At 48.6% G+C, this 24,785-nt stretch overlaps 2 protein-coding genes across 2 annotated transcripts in view; one reads left to right on the forward strand and one right to left on the reverse strand.

Moving 5' to 3' along the window:
* Positions 1–24,785, reverse strand: part of LOC126109880 (protein roadkill) — a 695,429-nt gene that overhangs the window by 332,810 nt on the left and 337,834 nt on the right. The gene's annotated exons all lie outside the window — the stretch shown is intronic.
* LOC126109558 (translocator protein-like) overlaps positions 10,798–24,785 on the forward strand; it is a 30,629-nt gene continuing 16,641 nt past the window's right edge. Inside the window, exons 1-2 of the mRNA XM_049914573.1 lie at positions 10,798–11,023; positions 18,219–18,554. Of these exons, the coding sequence (XP_049770530.1) occupies positions 10,798–11,023; positions 18,219–18,554 (562 nt within the window). The remainder of the gene's footprint in view (positions 11,024–18,218; positions 18,555–24,785) is intronic.

The raw sequence follows: 24,785 nt of genomic DNA on the forward strand, positions 1-24,785 counted from the left end.
CCCGAGCAGGAGTAGCACGGGGAGGCAGGTCGCCCCCGCCTTACACGGCTGGCGTGCGACGACGACAACTCCTGCAGAAACGGCGGCACTTTACGCTGGCGGCGCCGCCTACTGGTGTACACGACTGAAGACGACGACACGGACCAGAAACGTGAATGTCAAAATGGAGAATGCGTCCGAACTCGTCGAAAACGCGACTGCTTCTGTTCGGACACAGACGTCTGATAAGAAAACACTGATGACATGTAACTGACGCTCTGGAACACACCACTGAGACTTAATGACACTGACAGGTACACAGGTGTGTACCTAGACAAACATGTGACCTGGAGAACGCACCTCACAAACGTGACGCAAGAGAAAGACGAGTAGGAGGGCGATTGGACGGGTGTGTGGCGTGCGGCTCCAGCAGCGGCGGCCCGCCTCCAGGCTGTCCAGGCACTCACAGCAAACGATGGGAGGCGCCCGGACGTGGGGCACACACTGACAACGGGGCCAACCAGCGCGTACAGCAGCGCACAACGGCAGCAGAGAGTAGCCAGATATTGCCAGCAATGTGGAGCACCTCGCCCGAGACACCCTACTGTCCCCACAAGACAGAGGCTAACCACATAAAACACACACACCATAAGAAACACACTCAAGCCGTACACAAGACGGACACACACACACACACACACACACACACACACACACACACACACACAAGCAATATAATTAATAAGTATAAAACGTAGCATAGATTTAAAAAAAATTACGTCATGCAGCTAATCATCACTGCCACAAAAGTGACTAATGTTCAAATGTGTGTGAATTCCTAAGGGACGAAACTGCTGAGGTCATCGGTCCGCAGACTTACACACTACTGAAACTAACTTACGCTAAGGACAAACAGATACACCCGTGCCCGAGGACTCGAACCTCGGCGCAGTCCGTGACGCGGCCCCCTAGACCGCGCGGCCCTAAGGCGACAGGGGGACCTGGTGTGACCTGGAGAACGCACCTCACAAACGTGACGCAAGAGAAAGACGAGTAGGAGGGCGATTCGACGGGTGTGTGGCGTGCGGCTCCAGCAGCGGCGGCCCGGCTCCTGGCTGTCCAGGCACTCACAGCAAACGATGGGAGGCGCCCGGACGTGGGGCACACACTGACAACGAGGCCAACCAGCGCGTACAGTAGCGCACAACGGCAGCAGAGAGTAGCCAGATGTTGCCAGCAATGTGGAGCACCTCACCCGAGACACCCTACTTTCCCCACAAGACAGAGGCTAACCACATAAAACACACACACACCATAAGAAACACACTCAAGCCGTACACAAGACGGACACACACACACACACACACACACACACACACACAAGCAATATAATTAATAAGTATAAAACGTAGCATAGATTTAAAAAAAATACGTCATGCAGCTAATCATCACTGCCACAAAAGTGACTAATGTTCAAATGTGTGTGAATTCCTAAGGGACGAAACTGCTGAGGTCATCGGTCCGCAGACTTACACACTACTGAAACTAACTTACGCTAAGGACAAACAGATACACCCGTGCCCGAGGACTCGAACCTCGGCGCAGTCCGTGACGCGGCCCCCTAGACCGCGCGGCCCTAAGCTGACAGGGGGACCTGGTGTGAACGGGAGAGCAGCTTAAACAAACACCCAACTGACAACTGCCCCCTACATTCAGTTGCCTGTCTTAAATTATCCTCGCGTCCCACCGACAGCGGACACTGTAACGAAAAGTGGCACTGCTGGTAGCAGCGTGAAACAGCACGGCCAGCACGCAACGCCACAAAAACCAAACAGAGGCACACGCGGCAGTCGCCTCAGAGCACAAAGCGTACTCCACAACCTTAACCACGTAAACTGACTGTAATGAGAAAGTAACGTAACGACCAACATTTCAATGTCTCATTCCAGAAACACACTGACTATAATCAATAATCGTACTGCTACAATGAATTCTAGCACACTTGTGTAAAAAATTACAATGTATCACAATGCATCACAGCTCATTCTGTTATATCTTTCTTATCTTATTGTACCCTCATTATATCTTATTCTATTGTTATTGTATTTTAGTGTTATTTTTGATACACTCCTGGAAATTGAAATAAGAACACCGTGAATTCATTGTCCCAGGAAGGGGAAACTTTATTGACACATTCCTGGGGTCAGATACATCACATGATCACACTGACAGAACCACAGGCACATAGACACAGGCAACAGAGCATGCACAATGACGGCACTAGTACAGTGTATATCCACCTTTCGCAGCAATGCAGGCTGCTATTCTCCCATGCCGGCCAGAGTGGCCAAGCGGTTAAAGGCGCTACAGTCTGGAACCGCGCGACTGCTACGGTCGCAGGTTCGAATCCTGCCTCGGGCATGGATGTGTGTGATGTCCTTAGGTTAGTTAGGTTTAAGTAGTTCTAAGTTCTAGGGGACTGATGACCTTAGAAGTTAAGTCCCATAGTGCTCAGAGCCATTTGAACCATTTTATTCTCCCATGGAGACGATCGTAGAGATGCTGGATGTAGTCCTGTGGAACGGCTTGCCATGCCATTTCCACCTGGCGCCTCAGTTGGACCAGCGTTCGTGCTGGACGTGCAGACCGCTTGAGACGACGCTTCATCCAGTCCCAAACATGCTCAATGGGGGACAGATCCGGAGATCTTGCTGGCCAGGGTAGTTGACTTACACCTTCTAGAGCACGTTGGGTGGCACGGGATACATGCGGACGTGCATTGTCCTGTTGGAACAGCAAGTTCCCTTGCCGGTCTAGGAATGGTAGAACGATGGGTTCGATGACGGTTTGGATGTACCGTGCACTATTCAGTGTCCCCTCGACGATCACCAGTGGTGTACGGCCAGTGTAGGAGATCGCTCCCCACACCATGATGCCGGGTGTCGGCCCTGTGTGCCTCGGTCGTATGCAGTCCTGATTGTGGCGCTCACCTGCACGGCGCCAAACACGCATACGACCATCATTGGCACCAAGGCAGAAGCGACTCTCATCGCTGAAGACGACACGTCTCCATTCGTCCCTCCGTTCACGCCTGTCGCGACACCACTGGAGGCGGGCTGCACGATGTTGGGGCGTGAGCGGAAGACGGCCTAACGGTGTGCGGGACCGTAGCCCAGCTTCACGGAGACGGTTGCGAATGGTCCTCGCCGATACCCCAGGAGCAACAGTGTCCCCAATTTGCTGGGAAGTGGCGGTGCGGTCCCCTACGGCACTGCGTAGGATCCTACGGTCTTGGCGTGCATCCGTGCGTCACTGCGGTCCGGTCCCAGGTCGACGGGCACGTGCACCTTCCGCCGAACACTGGCGACAACATCGATGTACTGTGGAGACCTCACGCCCCACGTGTTGAGCAATTCGGCGGTACGTGCACCCGGCCTCCCGCATGCCCACTATACGCCCTCGCTCAAAGTCCGTCAACTGCACATACGGTTCACGTCCACGCTGTCGCGGCATGCTACCAGTGTTAAAGACTGCGATGGAGCTCCGTATGCCACGGCAAACTGGCTGACACTGACGGCGGCGGTGCACAAATGCTGCGCAGCTAGCGCCATTCGACGGCCAACACCGCGGTTCCTGGTGTGTCCGCTGTGCCTTGCGTGTGATCATTGCTTGTACAGCCCTCTCGCAGTGTCCGGAGCAAGTATGGTGGGTCTGACACACCGGTGTCAATGTGTTCTTTTTTCCATTTCCAGGAGTGTATATTTTACTGTATCCGAATAAGGTCTACGCAGTAATGACGATGTAATACATTTTATAGAATTGTATATCGTAAAAATCGTTAACTGCACTTTTGCAAGAAATTTGAACTAACAAAGAAATGAAATTTACCTGTGCAACAAAAGGCTGAAAAGAGAAAGCAAGGCCTCAAACAGCCCGCCCATTCCTTTCGGGGACAAGAATGAAAAGTACAAAAAAAACAAAACCTGTGTCGGCAGTAGAGAAGCAGCGACAGGAGGGGAGGTGGGTGGGGACAGCTGCGACAGGAGCGGTGCGCCGCCGGCCACGCTCCAGCTCCCCCGTGACCGGCCAGCTGGCAAGAGGAGCGAACACTGCCGAGCAGCGAACACCGCTGGGCCGCCGGCCGCTGCACAGGGTGGACGTAGGAAACCGCCCGCTATCACCCCTGAACTCCGGACTAGCGCAGTGAGTGGGATACAGTGGCCTGGCAGCTCCACAGCCAGCTCCGAGTAACGCCTGGGGCGCTGCTGTACAGAGTGACGCCGCCGGACACACGGACGATGCGGGCCGAGGAATGGCGCTGTGCGCGTGCCGCCGCGTGCGATGCGCCCGAGGAGTGGCCGAACGCGTTCTGCAGAGGGAGCGGAGCGCCCTGCCTGCGAGGCAGTGCTCCGTGGGCGACGACGCAGCGGCCTGCCCGGACTCGCCACCTCGACCCGACGACTCGGTCCAGACTGCGGCTACGGTCACTGCTTTCGCGGGCTTCGGCTCCTCGGGAAGAACGCGCTGCCGTTCCTCCACAGAAAGCTGGACATCTCGCCGAAAGTGACCCCAGCCCAGTTTGAACCTTCGCGAAGGCGGTCGGTGGATAAACGCCGTATTAATATCCACTAATAGGTGTCGGGGTACTTGGATGAGATGGTGTGAAATCCGTGAAATGGGTCCAGAACATAAAACACGTAAGAGGATATATCGCTGGAAGACTCTACTCTTTTAAGAGAGTTCCGCAAAAGTGTGCTGCATCTGTAAAGGACGCCGGTGCGACCAACTCTAGAGTACTGTTCCGGTGTTTGGAGTCCTCGTCCGGGAGGCCTGGCAGACACACGCCGCTCCACTGTGGAGGGCACCAGCAGGTCGGAAAGAGCTCGCACGAAAGCGTAGCACCAACGGTCGGGCAACTCGAACCGGAATGTACGGGGAAGGGGGGGGGGGGGAGGAGCGGAAGCAGATCTCGCGAAACCGCGTAGGATAATTACAGAACCGGCATTCGAGGGCCGGCCGGAGTGGCCGAGCGGTTCTAGGCGCTACAGTCTGGAAGCGCGCTACCACTACGGTAGCAGGTTCGAATCCTGCCTCGGGCACGGATGTGTGTCATTAGGTTAGTTAGGTTTAATAGTTGTAAGTTCTAGGGGACTGATGACCTCAGAAGTTAAGTCCCGTAGTGCTCAGAGCCATTTGAACCAGCATTCGAGGAAGACTGTGTGTCAGTTGTTCCACACGCATTGCGCGTCTCTCTGACACGGCAGCAGAGTTTAGGACTGGCGTGGACGCTGCAGTTGCTAGTGTTGGGGGGCAGCAAGTCGGTAGCAGCGGTGCCAAGTACGCTCCGCCACGCACTGCGGAGAGAGGGCGCACAGTCCGGATGGGCGCCTGCTCTGCTGGTCGCGGTCTCTCTTACCGCAGACTCGTCCCAGCCGCCCGCTTCGCGGGTCGTCAAACTTCTTTGCTCGACAGGGAAACACCGACTCTGCTGGACCAGCCCTCGGGCTGCGACCCTATCACTAAACCCCGAACACACTGGCCACAGCAGGGCTGCGATACGTCAATTATTCATTTATTCTCATAAACTTTATCCTGAAAAAGGAGAAAAAAGTTTCGTAATGAGATTGAAAAAAATTGACATAGAAGAACTTTCAGTCAGACCAGTGTAGTCGTTTTCGTTACATTATTTTATCTACATATGTGGCATGTGCCGCGCGGGATTAGCCGAGCGGTCTGTGGCGCTGCAGTCATGGACTGTGCGGCTGGTCCCGGCGGAGGTTCGAGTCCTCCCTCGGGCATGAGTGACTGTGTGTTTGTCCTTAGGATAAGTAGTGTGTAAGCTTAGGGACTGATGACCTTAGCAGTTAAGTCCCATAAGATTTCACACACATTTGAACACTTTTTTTTTGTGTGGCATGTATAAGGCGTAACCCATGAAGCCTCGCACGAATCAGGATGAAACTCATCATAAAAACAAGAAAAACAATTATTAGTGGGAGATACAGCACTTGTAATGAACACGAAATCCGCTCAAGTACATCTTCTTTCAAGCTGTCTATTGCAAAATAAACGTGTGTTACATTCGTAAGCGGTGCCCGGGCATCACAAAAGTGCACTGCGTACCACGCCTGAGTTGTTAGGATTGCGTGGGAGTGAAATATAAAACAGTGCACCGGGTTTAAGGATTCCATACAGTTCCTTGTTGACCAGTCTGTGAGACAGTTCAAGATAGCAAAGCGAAAGCCGAATTTTAAATTTCACGTTCGATAAATCATTCACACAGGAGAATCGTACAAACATAGCGTCATCTGACCATCGGACAGACTCCTGTATGGACAACACGTTAACAGGCATCCCTGGCGCAGAGAAACCTGAAAGATCTGAAGTCAAACGGATCGCCAGGTCCAGATGGAACCACCACTCGATTTTACACGGCGTTGGCCACTCACCTCGCGAATCTCCTGTCCAGCGCAAAGTCCCAAGCGGCTGGAAAAAAGCGCAGCTGAGGCCAGTATATAAGAACGGAACCGCAGAATTACAGACCAATATCCCCGACTTCGATCTATTGCAGAATCGCTGAATATATTCTCAGTTCGAATATAATAAACTTTGTTGAGACTCAGAGGCTTATGTCCACGTATCGGCACGGTTTTGGAAAGCATCGCTCGTGCGAAACTCAGTTTGCCCCTTTCTCCAATGGTATACTGCGAACTTTGGACGAAGGGCAACAATCGGAAAGCATTTGATACGGTGCCCCACTGCAGACTGTTAAATAAGCTACGAGCATACGGAATAAGTGGCTCGAAGACTACTTAAGTAATAGAAGTCAGTATGCTGTCCCCGACGGCGAGTGTTCGTCATTGTGAGGAGCGCCCTGGGGAGGTGTGACGGGGCCGCTGCTGTTCCCTACATAGATCAATGATTTGGCTGGCAGGGCGGGCAGCAACCTCCGGCTGTTTGCTGTGGTGCACGGTAAAATGTCGAAGTGGAGGGACTGTAGGAAGATACAAGGCAATTTCGACAAAGTTTCCAGTCGGTGTGATCAGTGGCAGCTAATTCTAAATCTAGAGTTAATGCGGATGAGTAGCGAGAACGAAACCTGCAACGTTCGGACACAGTGCTGCCGGTGCCCCGCGTGACGCAGTCCGGTCGCCTACATGTCTGACGGTGACGTTGCAAAGCGATACCAAGCGGAACGAGCACGTCACAGCTGTGGTGGGGAAGTCGGGAGAATTTTAGGAAAGAGTGGTTCACCTGTAAAGGAGACCGCATTTAGTAAGCTGGCGCGACCTACTCTTTAGTACTGATCGAGTGTTTGGTACCCGTGGCTGGTCGGACTGAAGGAAGACATCGAAACGATTTGGAGTGTGGCTGCTAGACTTCTTACCGGTAGGTTCGAACAACGCGGAAGTGTTACGCAGATGCTTCGAGAACTCATATGGCAATCTCTGCAGGGAAGCGACGTTCTTTTCGAGAAACGCTATTAAGTAAATTTAGAGAACTGCCGTCTGAACGATTCTACTGCCGCCAGCACACAGTGAGCTTAAGGACAGCGAAGATAAGACACGAGAAATTAGGGCTCGTACAGAGGCATATAGTCTGTCGCTTTTCCCTCGCTCTATTTGCGATGGAACAGGAAAGGAATTGAGTGGGGGTGGTACAGGGCACCCTCGGCCACGCACCGTACTTTGTTTGAGGAGAACCTATATAGACGCACATTCGATGCACAAACCTCGCGCTTATGAAAGTGAGTGGGGGAGGAGGAGGAGGAGATTAGTGTTTGACGTATCGCCTCGTCGGGGACGGGACACGAGCTCGGACTGGGGAAGGAAGTCGGCCGCGTCCTTTCGGAGGAACCACCCCGGCATTTGCCTTAAGCGCAATCTGGATGGTCAGACGCGGGTTTGAACCGCCGTCCTCCAGCGTGCCGAGCACGGCGCCACCTCCCTCGCTTGCCCGCTTGGCTGCACAAGCCTTCATTACCAGTGGCCGTAAAAAGTATGCGAGCACGCGTAAAATGTTCCAACTGATTTTATCGAAAACGTTTGAGAGTTGTGTGTCGTGCCCTAGTCACCCTCTCAATACGAAGGCGAAGTTACTTCGGTCCTCTTTTAAGTCTGAATTTGCATGCGAACGACGTGGTCCTGCGGTCTGAGACATGTGGCTGTGGTATTCGGGGAAGTAGGTTAACACCCGGCAAAACGCAAATATTTTTTCACTTTCGCGTTTCCAACATATTTTGGTTCTTTCTTGTTCGTGTAGTAGGAGTACGCTTTGCATTACTCGATATTATTTACAAAAAAATGGTTCAAATGGCTCTGAGCACTATGGAACTTAACTTCTGAGGTCATCAGTCCCCTAGAACTTAGAACTACTTAAACCTAACTAACCTAAGGACATCACACACATCCATGCCCGAGGCAGGATTCGAACCTGCGACGGTAGAGGTCACGCGGTTCCAAACTGAAGCGCTTAGAACCGCACGGCCACACCGGCCGGCTATTACTTACATAAAGAGCGTGCTCTCTCTGGAACGTATTCCTTAGATTTTCTGACTTCAGTCTGATTAAAAAACGAAAGATGAAACTCCTGCAAACGAAATGACCAGCAATGATATTGGTGTTCTAGCTTCGTACGAATATTTTTCTCTTTATTCCGAATATATTGCAATCTTCGAGGGTGTGGATGGGCAGGAACCTAAGAGGACAGCTCGAGCTGCTGGAGTGTATTTCTAGTGTCGCTTGTCAGAGGCAGTTCGCTGTTTATTCCGATTTCCGATGGTGTATTGCTAGTCGCAGATATATAGATGCAATCGAATCGTTAACAACGCTTTCGTAAATTCAGTGTGTGACTGTGAGTTGTACCATAATTTCCATACTTCAGTTTTACGTCTCACCAAATCATCACTTAAAGACGAAATATACACTTATCTGTAGCGAGCGGCACTATTCGCCACGACAGCTATATAATATTCGGACTGCTGCAAATTCCAAAAAGTTTTCGGTGAACCTTTACAAAACGTGAACGTTCCAGAAGCAGAAGCTAGCAACACGAGGACTCACGTATTGAAAATATGGACCAAGTTTTATTTCTCTTCCCCTTTTTTTCACAAAAATAACTGCAGCGACGAACTGGAAAAAACTCACTATTCTATGAATCATTTGCTGACAAATTCTTCACACAATGTTTTACGTGTAAAGAGTCGGCCTCGTCTGCCACAGAGCTCTCAGAAAACCAAAGATTATAGTGTCTTTGTCAGACTACACACCACAGTCTAACATTAACAGTCGCAACACTCCGTGTCCTTTTTGTTACTCACTGCGATTGCAGCGCGCCAAGCCGCCAGGAAGTTATACTGTTGAGTTCGGTGAGATCTTCCGAAAGCGAATCGTAACTGTTTATATTGGTCCATAGATGATTTTTACAAATGGGAGTGTTTATAGCGCAATAAATTGCAGAAACTACAGGAAGAAGACATCACTTTTGTCTTTATTAATGTTTCGTAACGACTGTAGGAGGTGTGAACCGCTGTATTACAGAACGGTTTATTTGCGATTTTCTTATATCCTACAGATATGTACTGTACATTGTCGTCTTCTTTAACAACAAAAAAAATTGCTAGTTAACAGCAGAAAGCGTCGTACGTCTTCTCAAAAACGTGAAGTTTTCTTCACTATACTTCGAGGCAGATCAGTGAACGAGGAACATTGGAAAAGGTATAGAATGCAATACCTACATTATTTAACGTAGTAGATAAGCTACCACAACTGTGGTTGAAGGAAAAACCACAGAGACGTGATAATGAAAGAGCAAATGCGGTAAAACTTTCTCAGCACAGAAGAAACCCGATTCCACGATTTATTATTGCTCCATCTGAGCCACAAATGGCAAGAATCTTCAACAGATTTGCTTTTGAAGCGGAAGTAATTACTTCTACAACAATATTTATGTATTAGAAAGTCGTGTGAAACGTAAAACTGAGCGAAACATTAGGCTCACTACAAAGTTTTCATGTGTACCTATCATAATAAGAACAGACAACAAAAGAACTAGATTCATCTCACACACGAAATGCGTGTTTACGTTCTCATGTTTTCAGCGGAGTAAGGTACAGATATACACATATTCGAAAGAATTAGTTCATCTAAGTTATAGCTTATGTCACTGAATCAGGGAGATTCGGCTATTTTACACGAATTTCACGATCATTCGTGTCTTTTGATAAGTTACTAACGCTCGGGACGCAAAAATGTAATAAGTATTTCGACAATTAACTAGAAAAATAGTGAAAAGCACTAGTACCCCCTCCGATTGTCAGACGGTAACAATTTTCGCAGCAGTGAGTTTCGCGACTTTATGTGTTGACTGTGCTACACGAGACTCATCCGAAAGGAAGAAATCCTACCGGTTCTCGCTAAACTGAAATGCTATCGGTTATTTACGTTTGTGGTCGAGTTGTCCCTTGATGAAAAATATTATTTAAAGGCAAGAAAACATTTTATTAGCTTTGTAATTACACCCTGGATACGGAAAAACACATTTACTGTAAGAAAAACACAGAAGTTACACACAAGCCAAGAATAAAGACATTGACAGCAGAGTCATGGAGCAGCACATAAATATAGACGTCAAGGAATTTTTTTCTTTTCTTTTAACATCTCTAACCGTAAATAATTTTTGCGCGCGCAATTAAATTAACGCAGAGGGGGTCGAGCTGTTCAGCGGTAACGATACGTCGGCAATTCGAGAGCCGGATCGATCGCGTCGATTATCGCAGCGGGCGGCACCTCGATACAAGATGGCGGACGGCGCTGCGGCATGAGGAGCGAGCTGGAGGCGTTGTGCGCTTGCCTGCTGCCTGCCGCCGGCGGCATGGCGGGCGGCGCCTGCATCAACAGGGCCCTGGACAGCGACTGGTACCGGCGGCTGCGCAAACCCGCGCTGCGGCCGCCCGCCTGGCTGTTCGGGCCCGTCTGGACGGCGCTCTACACCGCCATGGGCTACGCCTCCTACCTCGTGTGGCGCGACGGCGCCGGCTTCCACGGTACGTACGCGATGTGTCTGTGGATCACACGTGTTAGCCCGAGCATTACCGGCGGCAATACATCTAGCAATTATGCGCGCTTGTCTAGCTGTATTTCCTTACACCGTAATCGTTTGGAATAATGCTTTCATTTTAAAAAGCGTTTATAGAGTTGTTCTGAAAACACGAACCACTCCAAAAAAAACCTCCAAATTAACTCTTTAATTCTGCAGCGGTCGGTATTTTAATGCTTTTTCCATACAAGCGGAAGTGCACGGGAAGTATTTGCTTCTTCGTCTATTGTCTATACCTTTCGGATACTGATGACCATCGTAGCTATATCACTTTTGCTTTCCCTAAAAGAAATCCTCGTTCGCGTGTGACGTCTATGTCCTTAAGTTTTCGAGCCGAGATGATGTTCTTCCTGACATCTTTTAGCAGGCATCTTTCATTGAAGAAAGTTCTGCAGCAGTTTATACCTGTTTCCAGTCCTCATTCCACGGCCGAGACATTATAGTTTTCTGAAATTTACTGTATGTAGGACTTCATTTTGCGGACAATGCCGTTATTAATATAGTAATCGTTATATACACAGCTCTGGCTGGTGATTTATTATATTCGTGCGACACCTTGACGCTTAATTAAACTTTTTACTAAAGTTTCTTGCCATTTCATATAATCTCTCTCTTCGTCGTACAATTTACAGCAAGTGTTATGTGAACCATCAGCGCTGCTGTTGATATTATTTTTACAGACACATCTACATTACAAAGCCGTAGTGTAAATACCTGTAATTAAACTGCAAGACTAACAAATAAAAGACAAATAGAGGACTAACACGCATACGCCAAATACAGACTGGAAATACATACACAATTCACTTTGCGTGAATGAAATATACAGCGTATAGTATACCGCGACTTTAAGTTCCAAGAACGGCATTTCAAAACAAGTTAATAAATTTCAACTCCAATTTTTTTAATAGGGAGGCTCGTGTTAGGCTAGTTGTAAGATGGGAAACAACTGCCACTCTTGCTAAATATAGCAGTTCATTGCGTTCTTTTGTAAATATTGGATGAAATTGTGGAATATATTTTTCCTGTGCGGCAGAGTCGAAGCGAGCGAAAGATTGCAGAGATGACAGCGAGAAATCGCTCGTGTGTCGTGTCTGCTGAAAAAACGTGAACTGGTAGATGCCTGAAGATCGACGATTACTTGCACAGTTTCGAAATCAAGTATTAAGTGAGGCACCTCCTACGTGTCGCTCCCTCAGGGATTGCAAAGGCAATTATTGAGGGGCGCGCGGAGACCTTTAAACTGCCATTATTACCGCGCTTCGTACGCGAACGGAACGGGAGAATCCGTGAAACGTAAGTACTCCCTGCCGTGCACTTCTCAGTGGTTTGTAGATACGTACCGTATGCAGACAGTAAACAGGAACTGACAAGAGTCTTACGAATGCAGAATGTAGACGTGAGGACCACGGAGGAGCCAGTTCGTAGCACTGACAGTTAAGTTCGGCTGAAGGCGACAGTTTTTTGTCTGTCTCTCCTGTAGTGATCAGCCGCCGCTGCTTCTAATACGACGGGGCAGCTTTTCCTACACCAGTGCTTCTGCACTTGAGACCTCGTGTTTACTAGCGCGCTGAAATGTAGCCTAATGCTCCCAAATTTTTGTGCGAGAACTCGTACACCTTTTCAAACAAAAGTTATTAAAATTGTACACCTTTATTTTTCATGTCTACATACTTGCAGCCGTTTGCCGCTAGAGTGCTCTGAAATGTAACGCGACGTAACTGTGTCGCTGCGCGAGAAACAGAAGACTGCGGCCGAGTTCCTGACCCTCAACACACGGAGCAGTTCTCATTCTGTGTGACAGTACAGGACCAACACGAAGGCTGCTGCATCTGATGCTTCGGGTTCACTGTCATCGATAGTCCTCCATACAGTTCCCACTTGGCCCCATCCGATTTTCATCTGTCTCCAAAACTTAAAGAACACTTTCGAGGGCTTCGCTTTGATAGTGGTGAAGCGGTGCAAGGAGAGCTGAGGTTGTGCCTCCGTCGACGAAGTAAAACATTCTACACTGGCAGTATCAGCTAACTGGCTCTCGTTGGGAGGAATAAATATGTAGACACAAAGAATAAAGATGTAGAATGTTAGTAACATCCATTCTATTTTAAAATCTTTTAAGAGTTTACACTTTAGAAATTGGGAGACATGACGTTTCAGCATACCCTCGTGTTAGTGCTTACACTTCACAAGATTTGACTCGGTTTCTACCGATTTCACATCGCGAATAGCTCTTTCTCTGGAACAACCGTGGTTCAATCTGACTGCAGGATTCTGATTTTCAACGCAAGTTGTTGTAGATGGTGGTAGATAGTTGTTAAGGCTATTGTAAACAATCAACAATTTGTCAAGCTTGTGAGCGAATATGTACGACGCGTTTGTCAAACATAGAGAGAATTTGTTTGACGGCCTATTTGACAAGAAGACAGACGTCGTGTCCATTTTTTGCCGCGCATGTTTAACACACAGTGAGGATAATTTTTGAAACAATTAAACGAGACATTTTAAATTTTTACAAACGAAAAAGGGGCAAAAGAGAAAGCGTAAAATTATTTCGTCATAAATACGAAAGTTTCAAACAAATAAATAATGGTAAATTAGACATATAGTAGCTCCGAATTCAGCGAAACAATCGCGTAGAAGGAATAAAATCTTCTCGGTTTTCAAACCGCGTCGATTGCAATAAAATTCTCGAGCTTTCGATGGCTAGCTCCGCCTTCGTCGTCAGAATGTAGCCCTGCCGCCGCGAAATCCTGTAGAATTATTAGTGCAGGAGTCATTCCTCTGATATACTGCCGATGAATGGATCTTCTCCAATAAGTCTACTTTACCACACAACATTTTGTAAAAATGTACACAAGTGCGATCGAAGTTCAGCGTTAGTTGCAGGTAAACAAAGAAAAAAATTCACATATTTTAAGAAATTTGATATAAGGGACATCGGTCATATTACAATATGATATAATTTCAACCCAACAGTCGATAGGTGTAGTTTTTTCCAATTCCCATTTCTTTAATATTTTCGGTGATAAACGTAGGTTGGAACTTAAATAGTGGCATCATTGTTGTGGAGACACTATGCAATGGAATCTACTATTGTCGAAAACGCAGCCACTTGTGAGCGAGCGGTCTAACGTGACGGTGTCACTGTGTTTTCGAAACAGGAACAACGGAGTTGGATCGAGACTGAGCGTTCCAGACAGTGTCCTCGAGGTGGCACGTTTGGCAAAAGTCTTCAACTGTGGCAGACGTGCGTCTCCGAAGAAGAAGTGCACGCTGTTGCCGCGTTACTGGACAGTGATGGACGCCGTACGATTCGTAAGCTCGCCCACGAAACCAGATTAGCGCATACGACTGTGCTTCTCATCCTGAAGGAACGCCTGGGCGTGCGACAAATTGCATCGCGATGGGATGTGTTCCGCACGACTTGACGGAAATGCAGAACTGGATGCGTTACGACGCTGCTCGGACGCACTCGGAGCGCTGTGAGCGCGGAGGAGAGGCTTCCTTACGCCGTGTCGTGACACAGCACGAGGCGTGGGCCACATCGTACCAGCTAAAACTGAAACGCCAAATGAACGAATGGCGTCATTATGGGTCGCCGCGAAAGTCGAAAGTGCGTTAGAGCCCCAGTATGGTGAAAGTTATGGTGATTGTCGTGTACAACAGTGATGGTGTTATCCTAACGCATTACGTTCCTCCACGGCAGACCGTCAATGCACAGTATTACTGTTCGTTATCACCTGCGACCAGCTTTGCAAAAGAAGCGGCGACACTTTCTGCGCAACCCACCCGTCATTTTGCACGTCAACGCGAGCTGCGGCTGCTCTGTTCAGTCGATGGGACTGGCAAGTACTGTACCATCCACCGTACTCCCCGTGACTTTGGTTTGATTCCGAAGACGAAGGAACGTTTCAGAACTGTTCCAGAGATTCGACAGGCAGTAGACCGCTCCATTCGCACCATCAACAGAACAGGCTCTGCTAACGGTATACACTACGCCTTCCACATCGCTGGTAACGGGTTCTACACAGCGCTGGTGATTACTTTGAAGGACAGTAACAGCTGAAAACATGAAACTCTTTCGTATCGGTTGCAGGGTGCGATTTCTGCTTTTACCAGTGGGGGGGATGTCTTAGGGGGTTAGTAGAATTATATATGTTACAAGCTTGGACCGTGGTGTTGCGCGTGGTTAAACAGCTATTTATAAATAGATGTTAATGCCGAAACTCACTATTCACGCGTATGCACTATCAGAAAAGCCATCCCTTGTTATATCTTTAAAAGTACATTATAGGTAAAGCTTATTTACAAAATCATCTACATACAGCTATACGAGATGAATTAAAACAGTAGAGGCGCATTTGTGAAAAGCTGTACTTATTCTGATGTTAGAAAACTGAAACTTATTACTAGTATTAATAGTAAGACTCACTAAAAACTTTCAGTGTTCGGCTCCACAAATTTAAATTATATGTAAAGTTTTACTCCAGTGCGTGGGAAATAAACATCCCAGGTTGGGATGCATAAACTAAAGCCAGAGAAGGGGATGGTACGATGCAGAGGGGGGAAATCCCCCCATCCCCCCCCCTTGCAAATCGCACACTGATCGGTTGTCAATAAATAGTTGCCACTATTTAAGCTACAACCCTCGTATATTATTTAATGTACACATACTTATCATAGAGACCGGAATCGTCGGTCACAGATGAAGGAGCCATTTCACGAATGAAATCTTTTCTTTTGTTTGTGCTTCCATTGGTGTGCTCCTGCCATGTGTTAGCCACCTGCAGCCCCGAAGGTTCTCGGTGGAATCAGACCACTTATTTAGATATTCAGGTGTTGTTTGATAAAAGGTATGGACATACTGTCCAACCATTCCAACCTCCGATGATAATTCCTCATTTTACAATTTACCAAGAATTGACCTGTCAGCTGATCTTACCTCCCTTGGAAACTAAATTAGTTTTTAAATCATTTAAGACAGAAATTATTCGGAAACTGTAATTGTTTCACCCTCTACTCTTTGAACTGCAGTGTTAAAAGTTGTTTGGTTGTAAACAAAGGGCAGCCAAGTTTCTGATAAACGATTTTCATAATTTCATAACAAATGGACATTTACTGGGAAATTTGAAATATGATTTCATAGGAACAAACACAGTTAGAAGACGTTCCGCTGCAGGGACTGAAAGAAGCCACCTTGTTTTGCTACGGCCTAAAACTTGTTTGTACTCGTGGTCAACAAATTTACAAAATTCTTTTAACATTTCCAACTCTTCCAGTATACACACAGAAATAAGAATATTTTAGAAACAATGCCTTCAATATCGGTAGCAAGGATATCAGAAGTCATATATGGATAGTATTGCGGATTATATGAGCAGAACACTCAACCGCAAGTAAGTTATGACCTAAATCTCCCTTGTCCTTCGTGAAGACGTTGTCGGCGCCCTTTTTAGATACACCACCAAAGTTACAGTTAGTATTACCTGCACAAAGAGCGAGTGTTTGTCTGTTTTGTTTCAAGTTGTAATTCGCTTTTTGTGCATCAGATTCTAGTTCAGAAGTGGCAAATGGAGTTAGAACACGATTCACGACCCATCCTCACAACTTTAATTCTGCCATTACCTCATCTCCTTCCTTCCCCAGTTCGAGCCTCGGTCCGGCACACAGTTTTAATCTGCCAGTAAGTTTCATATCACCGCACACTCCGCTGCAGAGTGAAAATTCTTTCTGAGAGTTAAAACATTTAATGTAATTGCCTCGGATTTGGTACGGGCACAAGCAAATTTGTTTCAAAAGTACATCGGGCAAGTTTAGCAGTATAATGCTCGATCTGAAAGATTGGTTGTGGAGGAGAGTACGGTAAGCGAACGCTCCTCCAACAGCTGCTAATTTCATATCTTTATGACGAAAACTTTCACTTTTTTAAAAAACTTAGTCAGTACGATGGTATAAGAAGCACTTACACGTACAATTGTTGTGTTTTTCACTGTTTTATGTTGTGGTCGCATACGGCAGTATATCCACACATATTGTATCGAATATCTGAGTCAGAATTTGTTTTTTATTAATATATGGGAACACAGTACTGTCTTCTACGACGTCACAACCGTAATGAATTTGTTTTGATTCCCATTCGCGCCAATGCGTTTACAGTTTCCGTTATTACTGATGGCGGCGTTCACGTGAGACACGAGTGCAGGCAGGCCGGCACACTCGAGCTGCCTGCCGCACAGCATGCACGCGGAAGCGCAACAAAATGAAAATTGAATTCAAGTTGCTGTTATCATCAGGTTCCGAGTATAATATTTCCTTTAGCAGATTTTCGTGCATATATTTCTCTCTCAAGTTGAATCATTTCCTCAACCAGCGTCTAGTTTTCCTTCTCATCTTTGCGCACAGTGCTAAAGTAGATGCTTTGTGCGCATCAGTAACGATTCGCAAATACTTCGCGACAGGTACGTATTGCGCGACTGCTGCTTCGAAAGAGAGGTTAAATTGGACGCTGTGCGCTTATTTGACAAACCCGAGGGTAGACGACAGAGAGTTTGACGAACAAGCGTTGTCGTTACCGGGGCCACTAGATATCTAGACGGCCTCATTTTGCAGTGTGCACAGGATCATTTATTTCCTAGACTCAGTTCCATAATTTGAAGTGTTCGACAGTAATACCACTGACAGAACGGTACTTCATGTGCGTGAAGTACATTCGTTCCCTTCGCCAAGATGAAGACTGCTGATGTTTCCTTTCAGATGATGTGCATACGTTCGTACCTTAAGTAAAGTTTTTATTATTTGGGTGTATTTTATGTGAATGTGCACAGAGAGAACTGTAGTGTTTTCAAAGGATCTAATGCCGTCAAGGAAAGGTCGAAAACATCAAAGGCATCGCAGAGTCGTCGGCGATCCTCTTACATTTCCTTAACCCGGTTTCGTCGCAGGACGACGACTGACCATTTAACGTAACAAAGCGCTCCGTGTCAGTTAGCGACGAAAAACGTTAAATGCCGAGCTTCGGGGCGAAGCCGAATGGCCCGGCCTGCCATCTGCCGGTGACCCGCGGGAACTGCGGCGGCGCGACTTACGTAACGGTCGCGGCCGATTAGCCTTTGAAATGGAGGGAGCGCAAACAGTATTGTAAGGTAATGCGGTGACGCGGCACGGAGCGGTCGAATGTGCAGAATCACGGCGCGAGAGGCGGCGGACGGACGTCGGCTGGCGGCAGTGTGTGTTCCGCGTGCTCGGCAGCGAGATGCACGTCTCGTGCCCGGCCGTGATCGCGTGCGCCGTGCCGTTCGGCGTGCCCGCGCTGCAGGCGGCGGCGTTCCGCACGCTGATGCGCTCCGACTGGTACGACAGGCTGAGGAAGCCGCGGTGGACGCCGCCGCGCTGGGCGTACGCGCCCGTCTGGAGCGCGCTGTACGCCGCCATGGGGTACGCCTCGTACCTCGTGTGGAGGGACGGCGCCGGCTTCCCAGGTACCTGCTCACGGCGGCACTCTATTCCGTATTTCTAGACTTCCGCGAGGCTTTCGACACCGTTCGGCAAAACCGACTTAGAATCAAATTCCGTGCCTACGGAGTACCGTCGCAGCTGTGCGACTGGATTCGTGATTTCCCGTCACTTCGTAATAACTGACGGCAATTCGTCGCGTGAAAAAATGCGATGTCTGCCGTTCCCCGGGAGGCCCTCTGCTGTCTCTAATCTGGTCGTCCAACAGTTTTGCTCGAGACCCAAAACTGAGAGTACGAGGAGGTACCTCGGACCGCACACGTTCCTGTGTCTACATCTAAATCTACATTTATACTCCGCAAACCACCCAACGGTGTGTGGCGGAGGGCACTTAACGTGCCACTGTCACTACCTCCTTTTCCTGTTCCACTCGCGTATGGTTCGCGGGATAACGACTGCCGGAAAGCCTCCGTGCGCGCTCCAATCTCTCCAATTTTACAATCGTGATCTTCTGGGGAGGTATTAGTAGGGGGAAGCAATATATTCGATACCTCATCCAGAAACGCACCCTCTCGAAACCTGGCGAGCAAGCTACACCGCGATGCAGAGCGCCTCTCTTGCAGAGTCTGCCACTTCAGTTTGCTAAACATCTCCGTAACGCTATCACGGTTACCAAATAACCCTGTGACGAAACGCGCCGCTCTTCTTTGGATCTTCTCTATCTCCTCCGTCAACCCGATCTGGTACGGATCCCACATTGATGAGCAATACTCAAGTGTAGGCCGAACGAGTGTTTTGTAAGCCACCTCCTTTGTTGATGGACTACATTTTCTAAGGACTCTCCCAATGAATCTCAACCTGGCACCCGCCTTACCAACAATTAATTTTATATGATCATTCCACTTCAAATCGTTCCGCACGCATATTCCCAGATATTTTAGAGAAGTAACTGCTACCAGTGTTTGTTCCGCTATCATATAAACATACAATAAAGGATCCTTCTTTCTATGTATTCGCAATACATTACATTTGTCTATGTTAAGGGTCAGTTGCCACTCCCTGCACCAAGTGCCTATCCACTGCAGATCTTCCTGCATTTCGCTACAATTTTCTAACGCTGAAACTTCTCTGTATACTACAGCGTCATCCGCGAAAAGCCGCATGGAACGTCCGACACTATCTACTAGGTCATTTATATATATTGTCAAAAGCAATGGTCCCATAACACTCCCCTGTAGCACGCCAGTGGTTACTTTAACGTCTGTAGACGTCTGTCCATTGAGAACAACATGCTGTGTTCTGTTTGCTAAAAACTCTTCAATCCAGCCACACAGGTGGTCTCATATTCCGTAGGCTCTTACTTTGTTTATCAGGCGACAGTGCGGAACTGTATCGAACGCCTTCCGGAAGTCGAGGAAAATGGCATCTACCTCGCAGCCTGTATCTAATATTTTCTGGGTCTCACGAACAAATAAAGCGAGTTGGGTCTCACAAGATCGCTGTTTCCGGAATCCGTGTTGATTCCTACATAGTAGATTCTGGGTTTCCAAAAACATGATACTCGAGGAGAAAACATGTTCTAAAATTCTACAACAGATCGATGTCAGAGATGTAGGTGTACAGTTTTGCGCATCTGCTCGACGACGCTGTCTACGTGAGGCAGGACGTTACGAGCCGCAGCGACTCGGCTGCAGGTCCGGCCTCCGTCGAAAGTCTGACCCTCTCTGCCAGCTCGCTGCCGCCCACACTTGTGACGCTGTACTCGCCTGCCGTGTTGTCAGTGCCAGCGGGCTGTGCTTGTATTTAAATCTGTTCTGCAGTACGAGACACTGAATGTTCTGAACTCCTCTCTCACTGCGTCGTACTGCAATAGCCTTAATTCAATTTCGTATTCCTCGCTGCAGGTAAGTACCGCATTCGAATAAGACCGTCTGTGAACTTCCGTGTCAAAATTTTCGCCCCAGCAGCTGATGGACACGAATCGCGAATACCCGTGAATTGTCGGCACCGGAAGACAAACCATAAAACTTTCCGCGTCACATATCGTCTAACATTGCAGAGGCCGCCCTACCTACCCACGCTGCGCCCTGCGACGAGTGCCCACCGTTACTTAGCTCACGGTCGAATTCAGCAACGCCAATTACAGTTAAGTTCGTCTCGAAATATTACTGTGTCTTAGTACTTTTGTTCGTTAGTAAGGAGTCCTGAGAACCTCTTAACGTTAGTTGACGCTCGTAGCCTGCCAGACGCCTGTTGCTGTGAAAGACGGCCGAGAACCGCGGGCGACTGCACGGGGGGACTGCCACACACCGCCTGCCGACGCTGCTCTCGCTCGCCGCCTCCCGCAGTCGTCAGCGGATCAGTACTAATTACGAAACCACTCAGATAAGATGTCTACACGGTGCCAGAATTGGCAACTGGCCCTGAACGACGAAACCCGTGAGGTCCTCCACGTGAGTACTGAAAACGACCCACTAAATTTCTTTTACACGACAAATAATAGAATTTACAGGCAGTCGATTCAAATACATACCTAGAGACTACAATTACAAACAACTGTAACTGGAACCACCACATACAGAAAGAAAAGTTCTCCGATGGTGTCTCACGTCTGCTCGGTTGGAGATAAATCTGGTGACCAGGCAACATGTCGACAATCTGTAGAGAATGCTAGGTCACAAAAGCGCTGTGTGGGGCTCGGAATGCCGTTCGTGTGTGGCAGCAGACTGAGGGACAAGTTTGCAGTGAGGGCGCGTGGCGTAACCAGGAGAGTCACACCCCAGAGCGTAACTCCGGCTGTGGCTAGCGCGCACACAGGTCGGCACCGAGCCACAACCAGCTGAGTCCACCCTGCCCTCCAATAAGGTCTCGCTCGACACCACTCCAGTCGCAAATTGGGACGGTTCGGGGTCAGTGGGACGGACTCGGAAGTGCCCTCGAGTTATGCTGTTTGTAAAAGTCGGTCGTGCCACTGTGGTGCAACTGCTGTCCGAACTGCTACTGCAGGTGGAGTACGATGCGCCGCAGAAATACGGCGAACACGGTGGTCTCCCCCCGCGGCCGTCCGGAGCCGGCCTTCTGGTGGCCACCGCTGCCAGCAGTCGATACTTGCCTGCCGCCTTCTGCAGTAACGCGGAGCCATCTTACTCGACCTAGTTCGAATTCAGTGATGTGTCTTTGTCACCTTAAAGGCATTCTCGACTGACAACATCCAACGTGGAGACCGTTACAGCGTGTATTTAAAGCAAACCTGGTTTGCATCCTCGTAGTGACGCTATAGTCGCCACTTTTATCGACTAGCGCGAAATTTCAATAGACATCATCTTCGCGATGTAGAAACACGCTTACCGACTTTAATCGATGCCGCACAAACCCTTCACGGTGTTGAGGTTTTTGTGCGTCAGGGTATTTTGTCGGTTTGCACCTACTCGGGAAGAAATGACCGTCGTAATAAAATGAGAGAAATCGGAGTTCGCACGAGAAAATTTAGGCGTTCCTTTCCGGCAGTGCTATTCGGGAGTGGATCGGTCGAGAAATAGTCCGAAAGTGGATCTGCGAACGCTCTGCCGTAACTTTATCGTGAATTACAGAGTAGTGATGTAGATGTAGACGAGGTGCTTACGCGAAGGAGCGGCAGCTCTCCTGCAAAGCCGAGAGAAGCAGGTGGCGGTGCGCAGGCGCGGCTCAGGGCGCAGCGCAAATTTCCCGGCCTCTCGCTTTCCAGGCACCGCTAGCAATATGTACTTTATTTTCATTTTTCATGACTTAGTAGTTACACTGTTACGTGCACGCAGGTCACGTTTACGGACGTTCAGTTCCATCGCAGAAAGCATCTCAGTAGCTGCTTATTGGCCAGTGGGGATCTCGTAACGACGCCAGTTTCTTCCTTTCCTGCGTCTCCAGTATTCCTGTCTCTTCTTCGTGTTGTCGTGTTTTCTTCCGTTCGTTGTGCCTCTGATTGGCCCAAAGAAAAGCGCGTTCGATAAGCAAGCGCGGAACCGTGAGCGCGTCGCCGGACAAACCCCGCCGTGCTGAACACTTGCAGCTGGTCGCGGCTGGAGCCGGGGAAGGCGGCAGGCGAGGCTCCAGAAGCGGCCACGTACAGAGCGGAATCCACTCAGCTGGTGACAAAGCTTAATATACACAACGGATGTACGCAAGAGACTACTCGTCGATAATACATTTGGCTTCTTTACTTACAACGGCCCGCCAACGCTGGGGTAGCTTCTCGACTCTGCGTCTGTAGAAGTCACTCGGTTCGGAGACGAGAGACTCGTCGAGCCGTGCTCGGAGCGCGTTTTCGTCCGGAAAGGAAGGCTGCGGGAAACGTGAACGAGGCGGCTGCGGGACGGCTCCTGTGCAGCGCCTTCCGTCACTCTGGCGTCAACTGGCGCAGTCTTCCCGGTGCGTCTCGGTCGTTGGCAGTAAATGTCACCAGTGGTGGTTACACTTCGCTGTTCCACCAGACGCGTAACGTTATCTTTCGTGGGTGCGCGCAGGTCCCTGTACGGGGAGCTTCTCCACCGTTCCTCTCTTTCCGTTATGTTAACATAAAGACAACATTTCTCGTCACAAGTAACGATACAGGATCGGAATGGTCGGGGTTGTCCACCAGCCAGTCGATGACGAGCAAAGACGGAAGCTGATTTGATAATGTTGACTTACGAGACGCGCCACCCGTACAGCCGACTTTTGAACCTTCCCGATGTCGCACGATGGTGCATTCGTCACATTTGCCGATTTTCGAGTACACACTGACGTGAATCGTTGCGTTCGAACGCTCTCCGTCAAACAGCTCAGCTCTTCCTGGACGTGGAGAGTCACTGGCGTCAAACTGATCCTGCACAAAACGAGGAAACCATTTCCTCGCCGTGCTCTGCCCACGTGCACGGCCCGCTGCTGTCATCCCTCTATCGAATGTCTGCGACTCGATCCGATTTCTCCACTCGGCCCTCCATTTTCTAGCTCACTATCTCCGAGTGACAATATTTAAGCTCAAATCGCTACAGCGAACTACAAATAAAAATTGACGATCCGTAAATAAACCTACATGCAAAAAAACAACGCTATCACCTTACGCACCGACCTAATAGTGTGCCTCAGTGATGTGATGACGTAGCTAAGCATGAGACTACGAACTGCCACGGTCCGGCGTTCAGTGTTCAGTTCGTGAAAGGACCCTTTCTATCACGTATTGTCAATACACGAGATTATTCCGAGCTGGCCCGAGGATATCACTTCTGACACTGATTTAGGATTGTGAAAACTGCCGAGCTGCACCGCGGTTAGCAGTGGACGCGGAGGAAACGGCGTACCTTCACTCCCTGTAGGTCTCTGTCTGCAGAACACCACCAACATGGTGTCAAGGTATTCTTCGCAATTAGTAATTTTATCTCAAAATAGTACATGTAATTTCTCATGTTTTAACATAGATTCCTCTAGGTATTACTTATTACTCCTATACAAGTTCGTTTCTTTTTTTTTTTTCCCAAAAGTGCTGAACTTCTTGCTCGCTCAGTCTGCCCTCATTCGTCCTGCAAAGCCGCCCAAAAATGCTTCAACTTGGCACTGTCCTTTCTCCATTTGTTTATTCCATACGATCACAGTAACGTGGAGCGCGTCATTACATTCAGTAGATACCGTAATGACAGAGTAGATTAACATAGCTTTCTCTGCTGTATCTGAATTCGTACCATCTCACGAGACACACTCAAGTAATCGACACTTGTCAAGCGACGCAAGAAAAAGCTAAGGCGCCGTTCTGTAAATACAGACCACCCTTCACTGTACACTCGGATACCACGGAAGCGCGAAAAGGCCTTCGCCACTGACCTACCTGCTTCACTAAACGCAAACACACAAAGCACATATTGCCCAAACATAAACTGGCTTTCCAAATCGAGGAAGCTAGCTCTTGCTAAATACTACGTTCCCAAGGCGTTATACCGAGCGCATGAATCACCCACAAGAAACTTTCATAAAAATCTCTCTGTGATTGCTCTTACAGCGCTTATCCACAAAGTTCAAAGTTTTCAGTGCCAAAACGTTTACTACGGCGTTTCCTGTCTGGGGGCTGATGACCTGAGTTATCTGAACAGAAGAAAAGCAGTTGTCATTCTGGCTACACAGCCACAAAGGGGAGCAGTCACACGCATCGTGGATAAATATATCACGATCGCTTCGAGCCGTCGAGACGAGGTTATCACGTGGTTACGTAAGGGGGCTAATCTTCCTGTCTGTTTTTCTCTGCAGACGAA

Source organism: Schistocerca cancellata, chromosome 12, assembly GCF_023864275.1.
Source record: "Schistocerca cancellata isolate TAMUIC-IGC-003103 chromosome 12, iqSchCanc2.1, whole genome shotgun sequence".
NCBI lineage: Eukaryota > Metazoa > Arthropoda > Insecta > Orthoptera > Acrididae > Schistocerca > Schistocerca cancellata.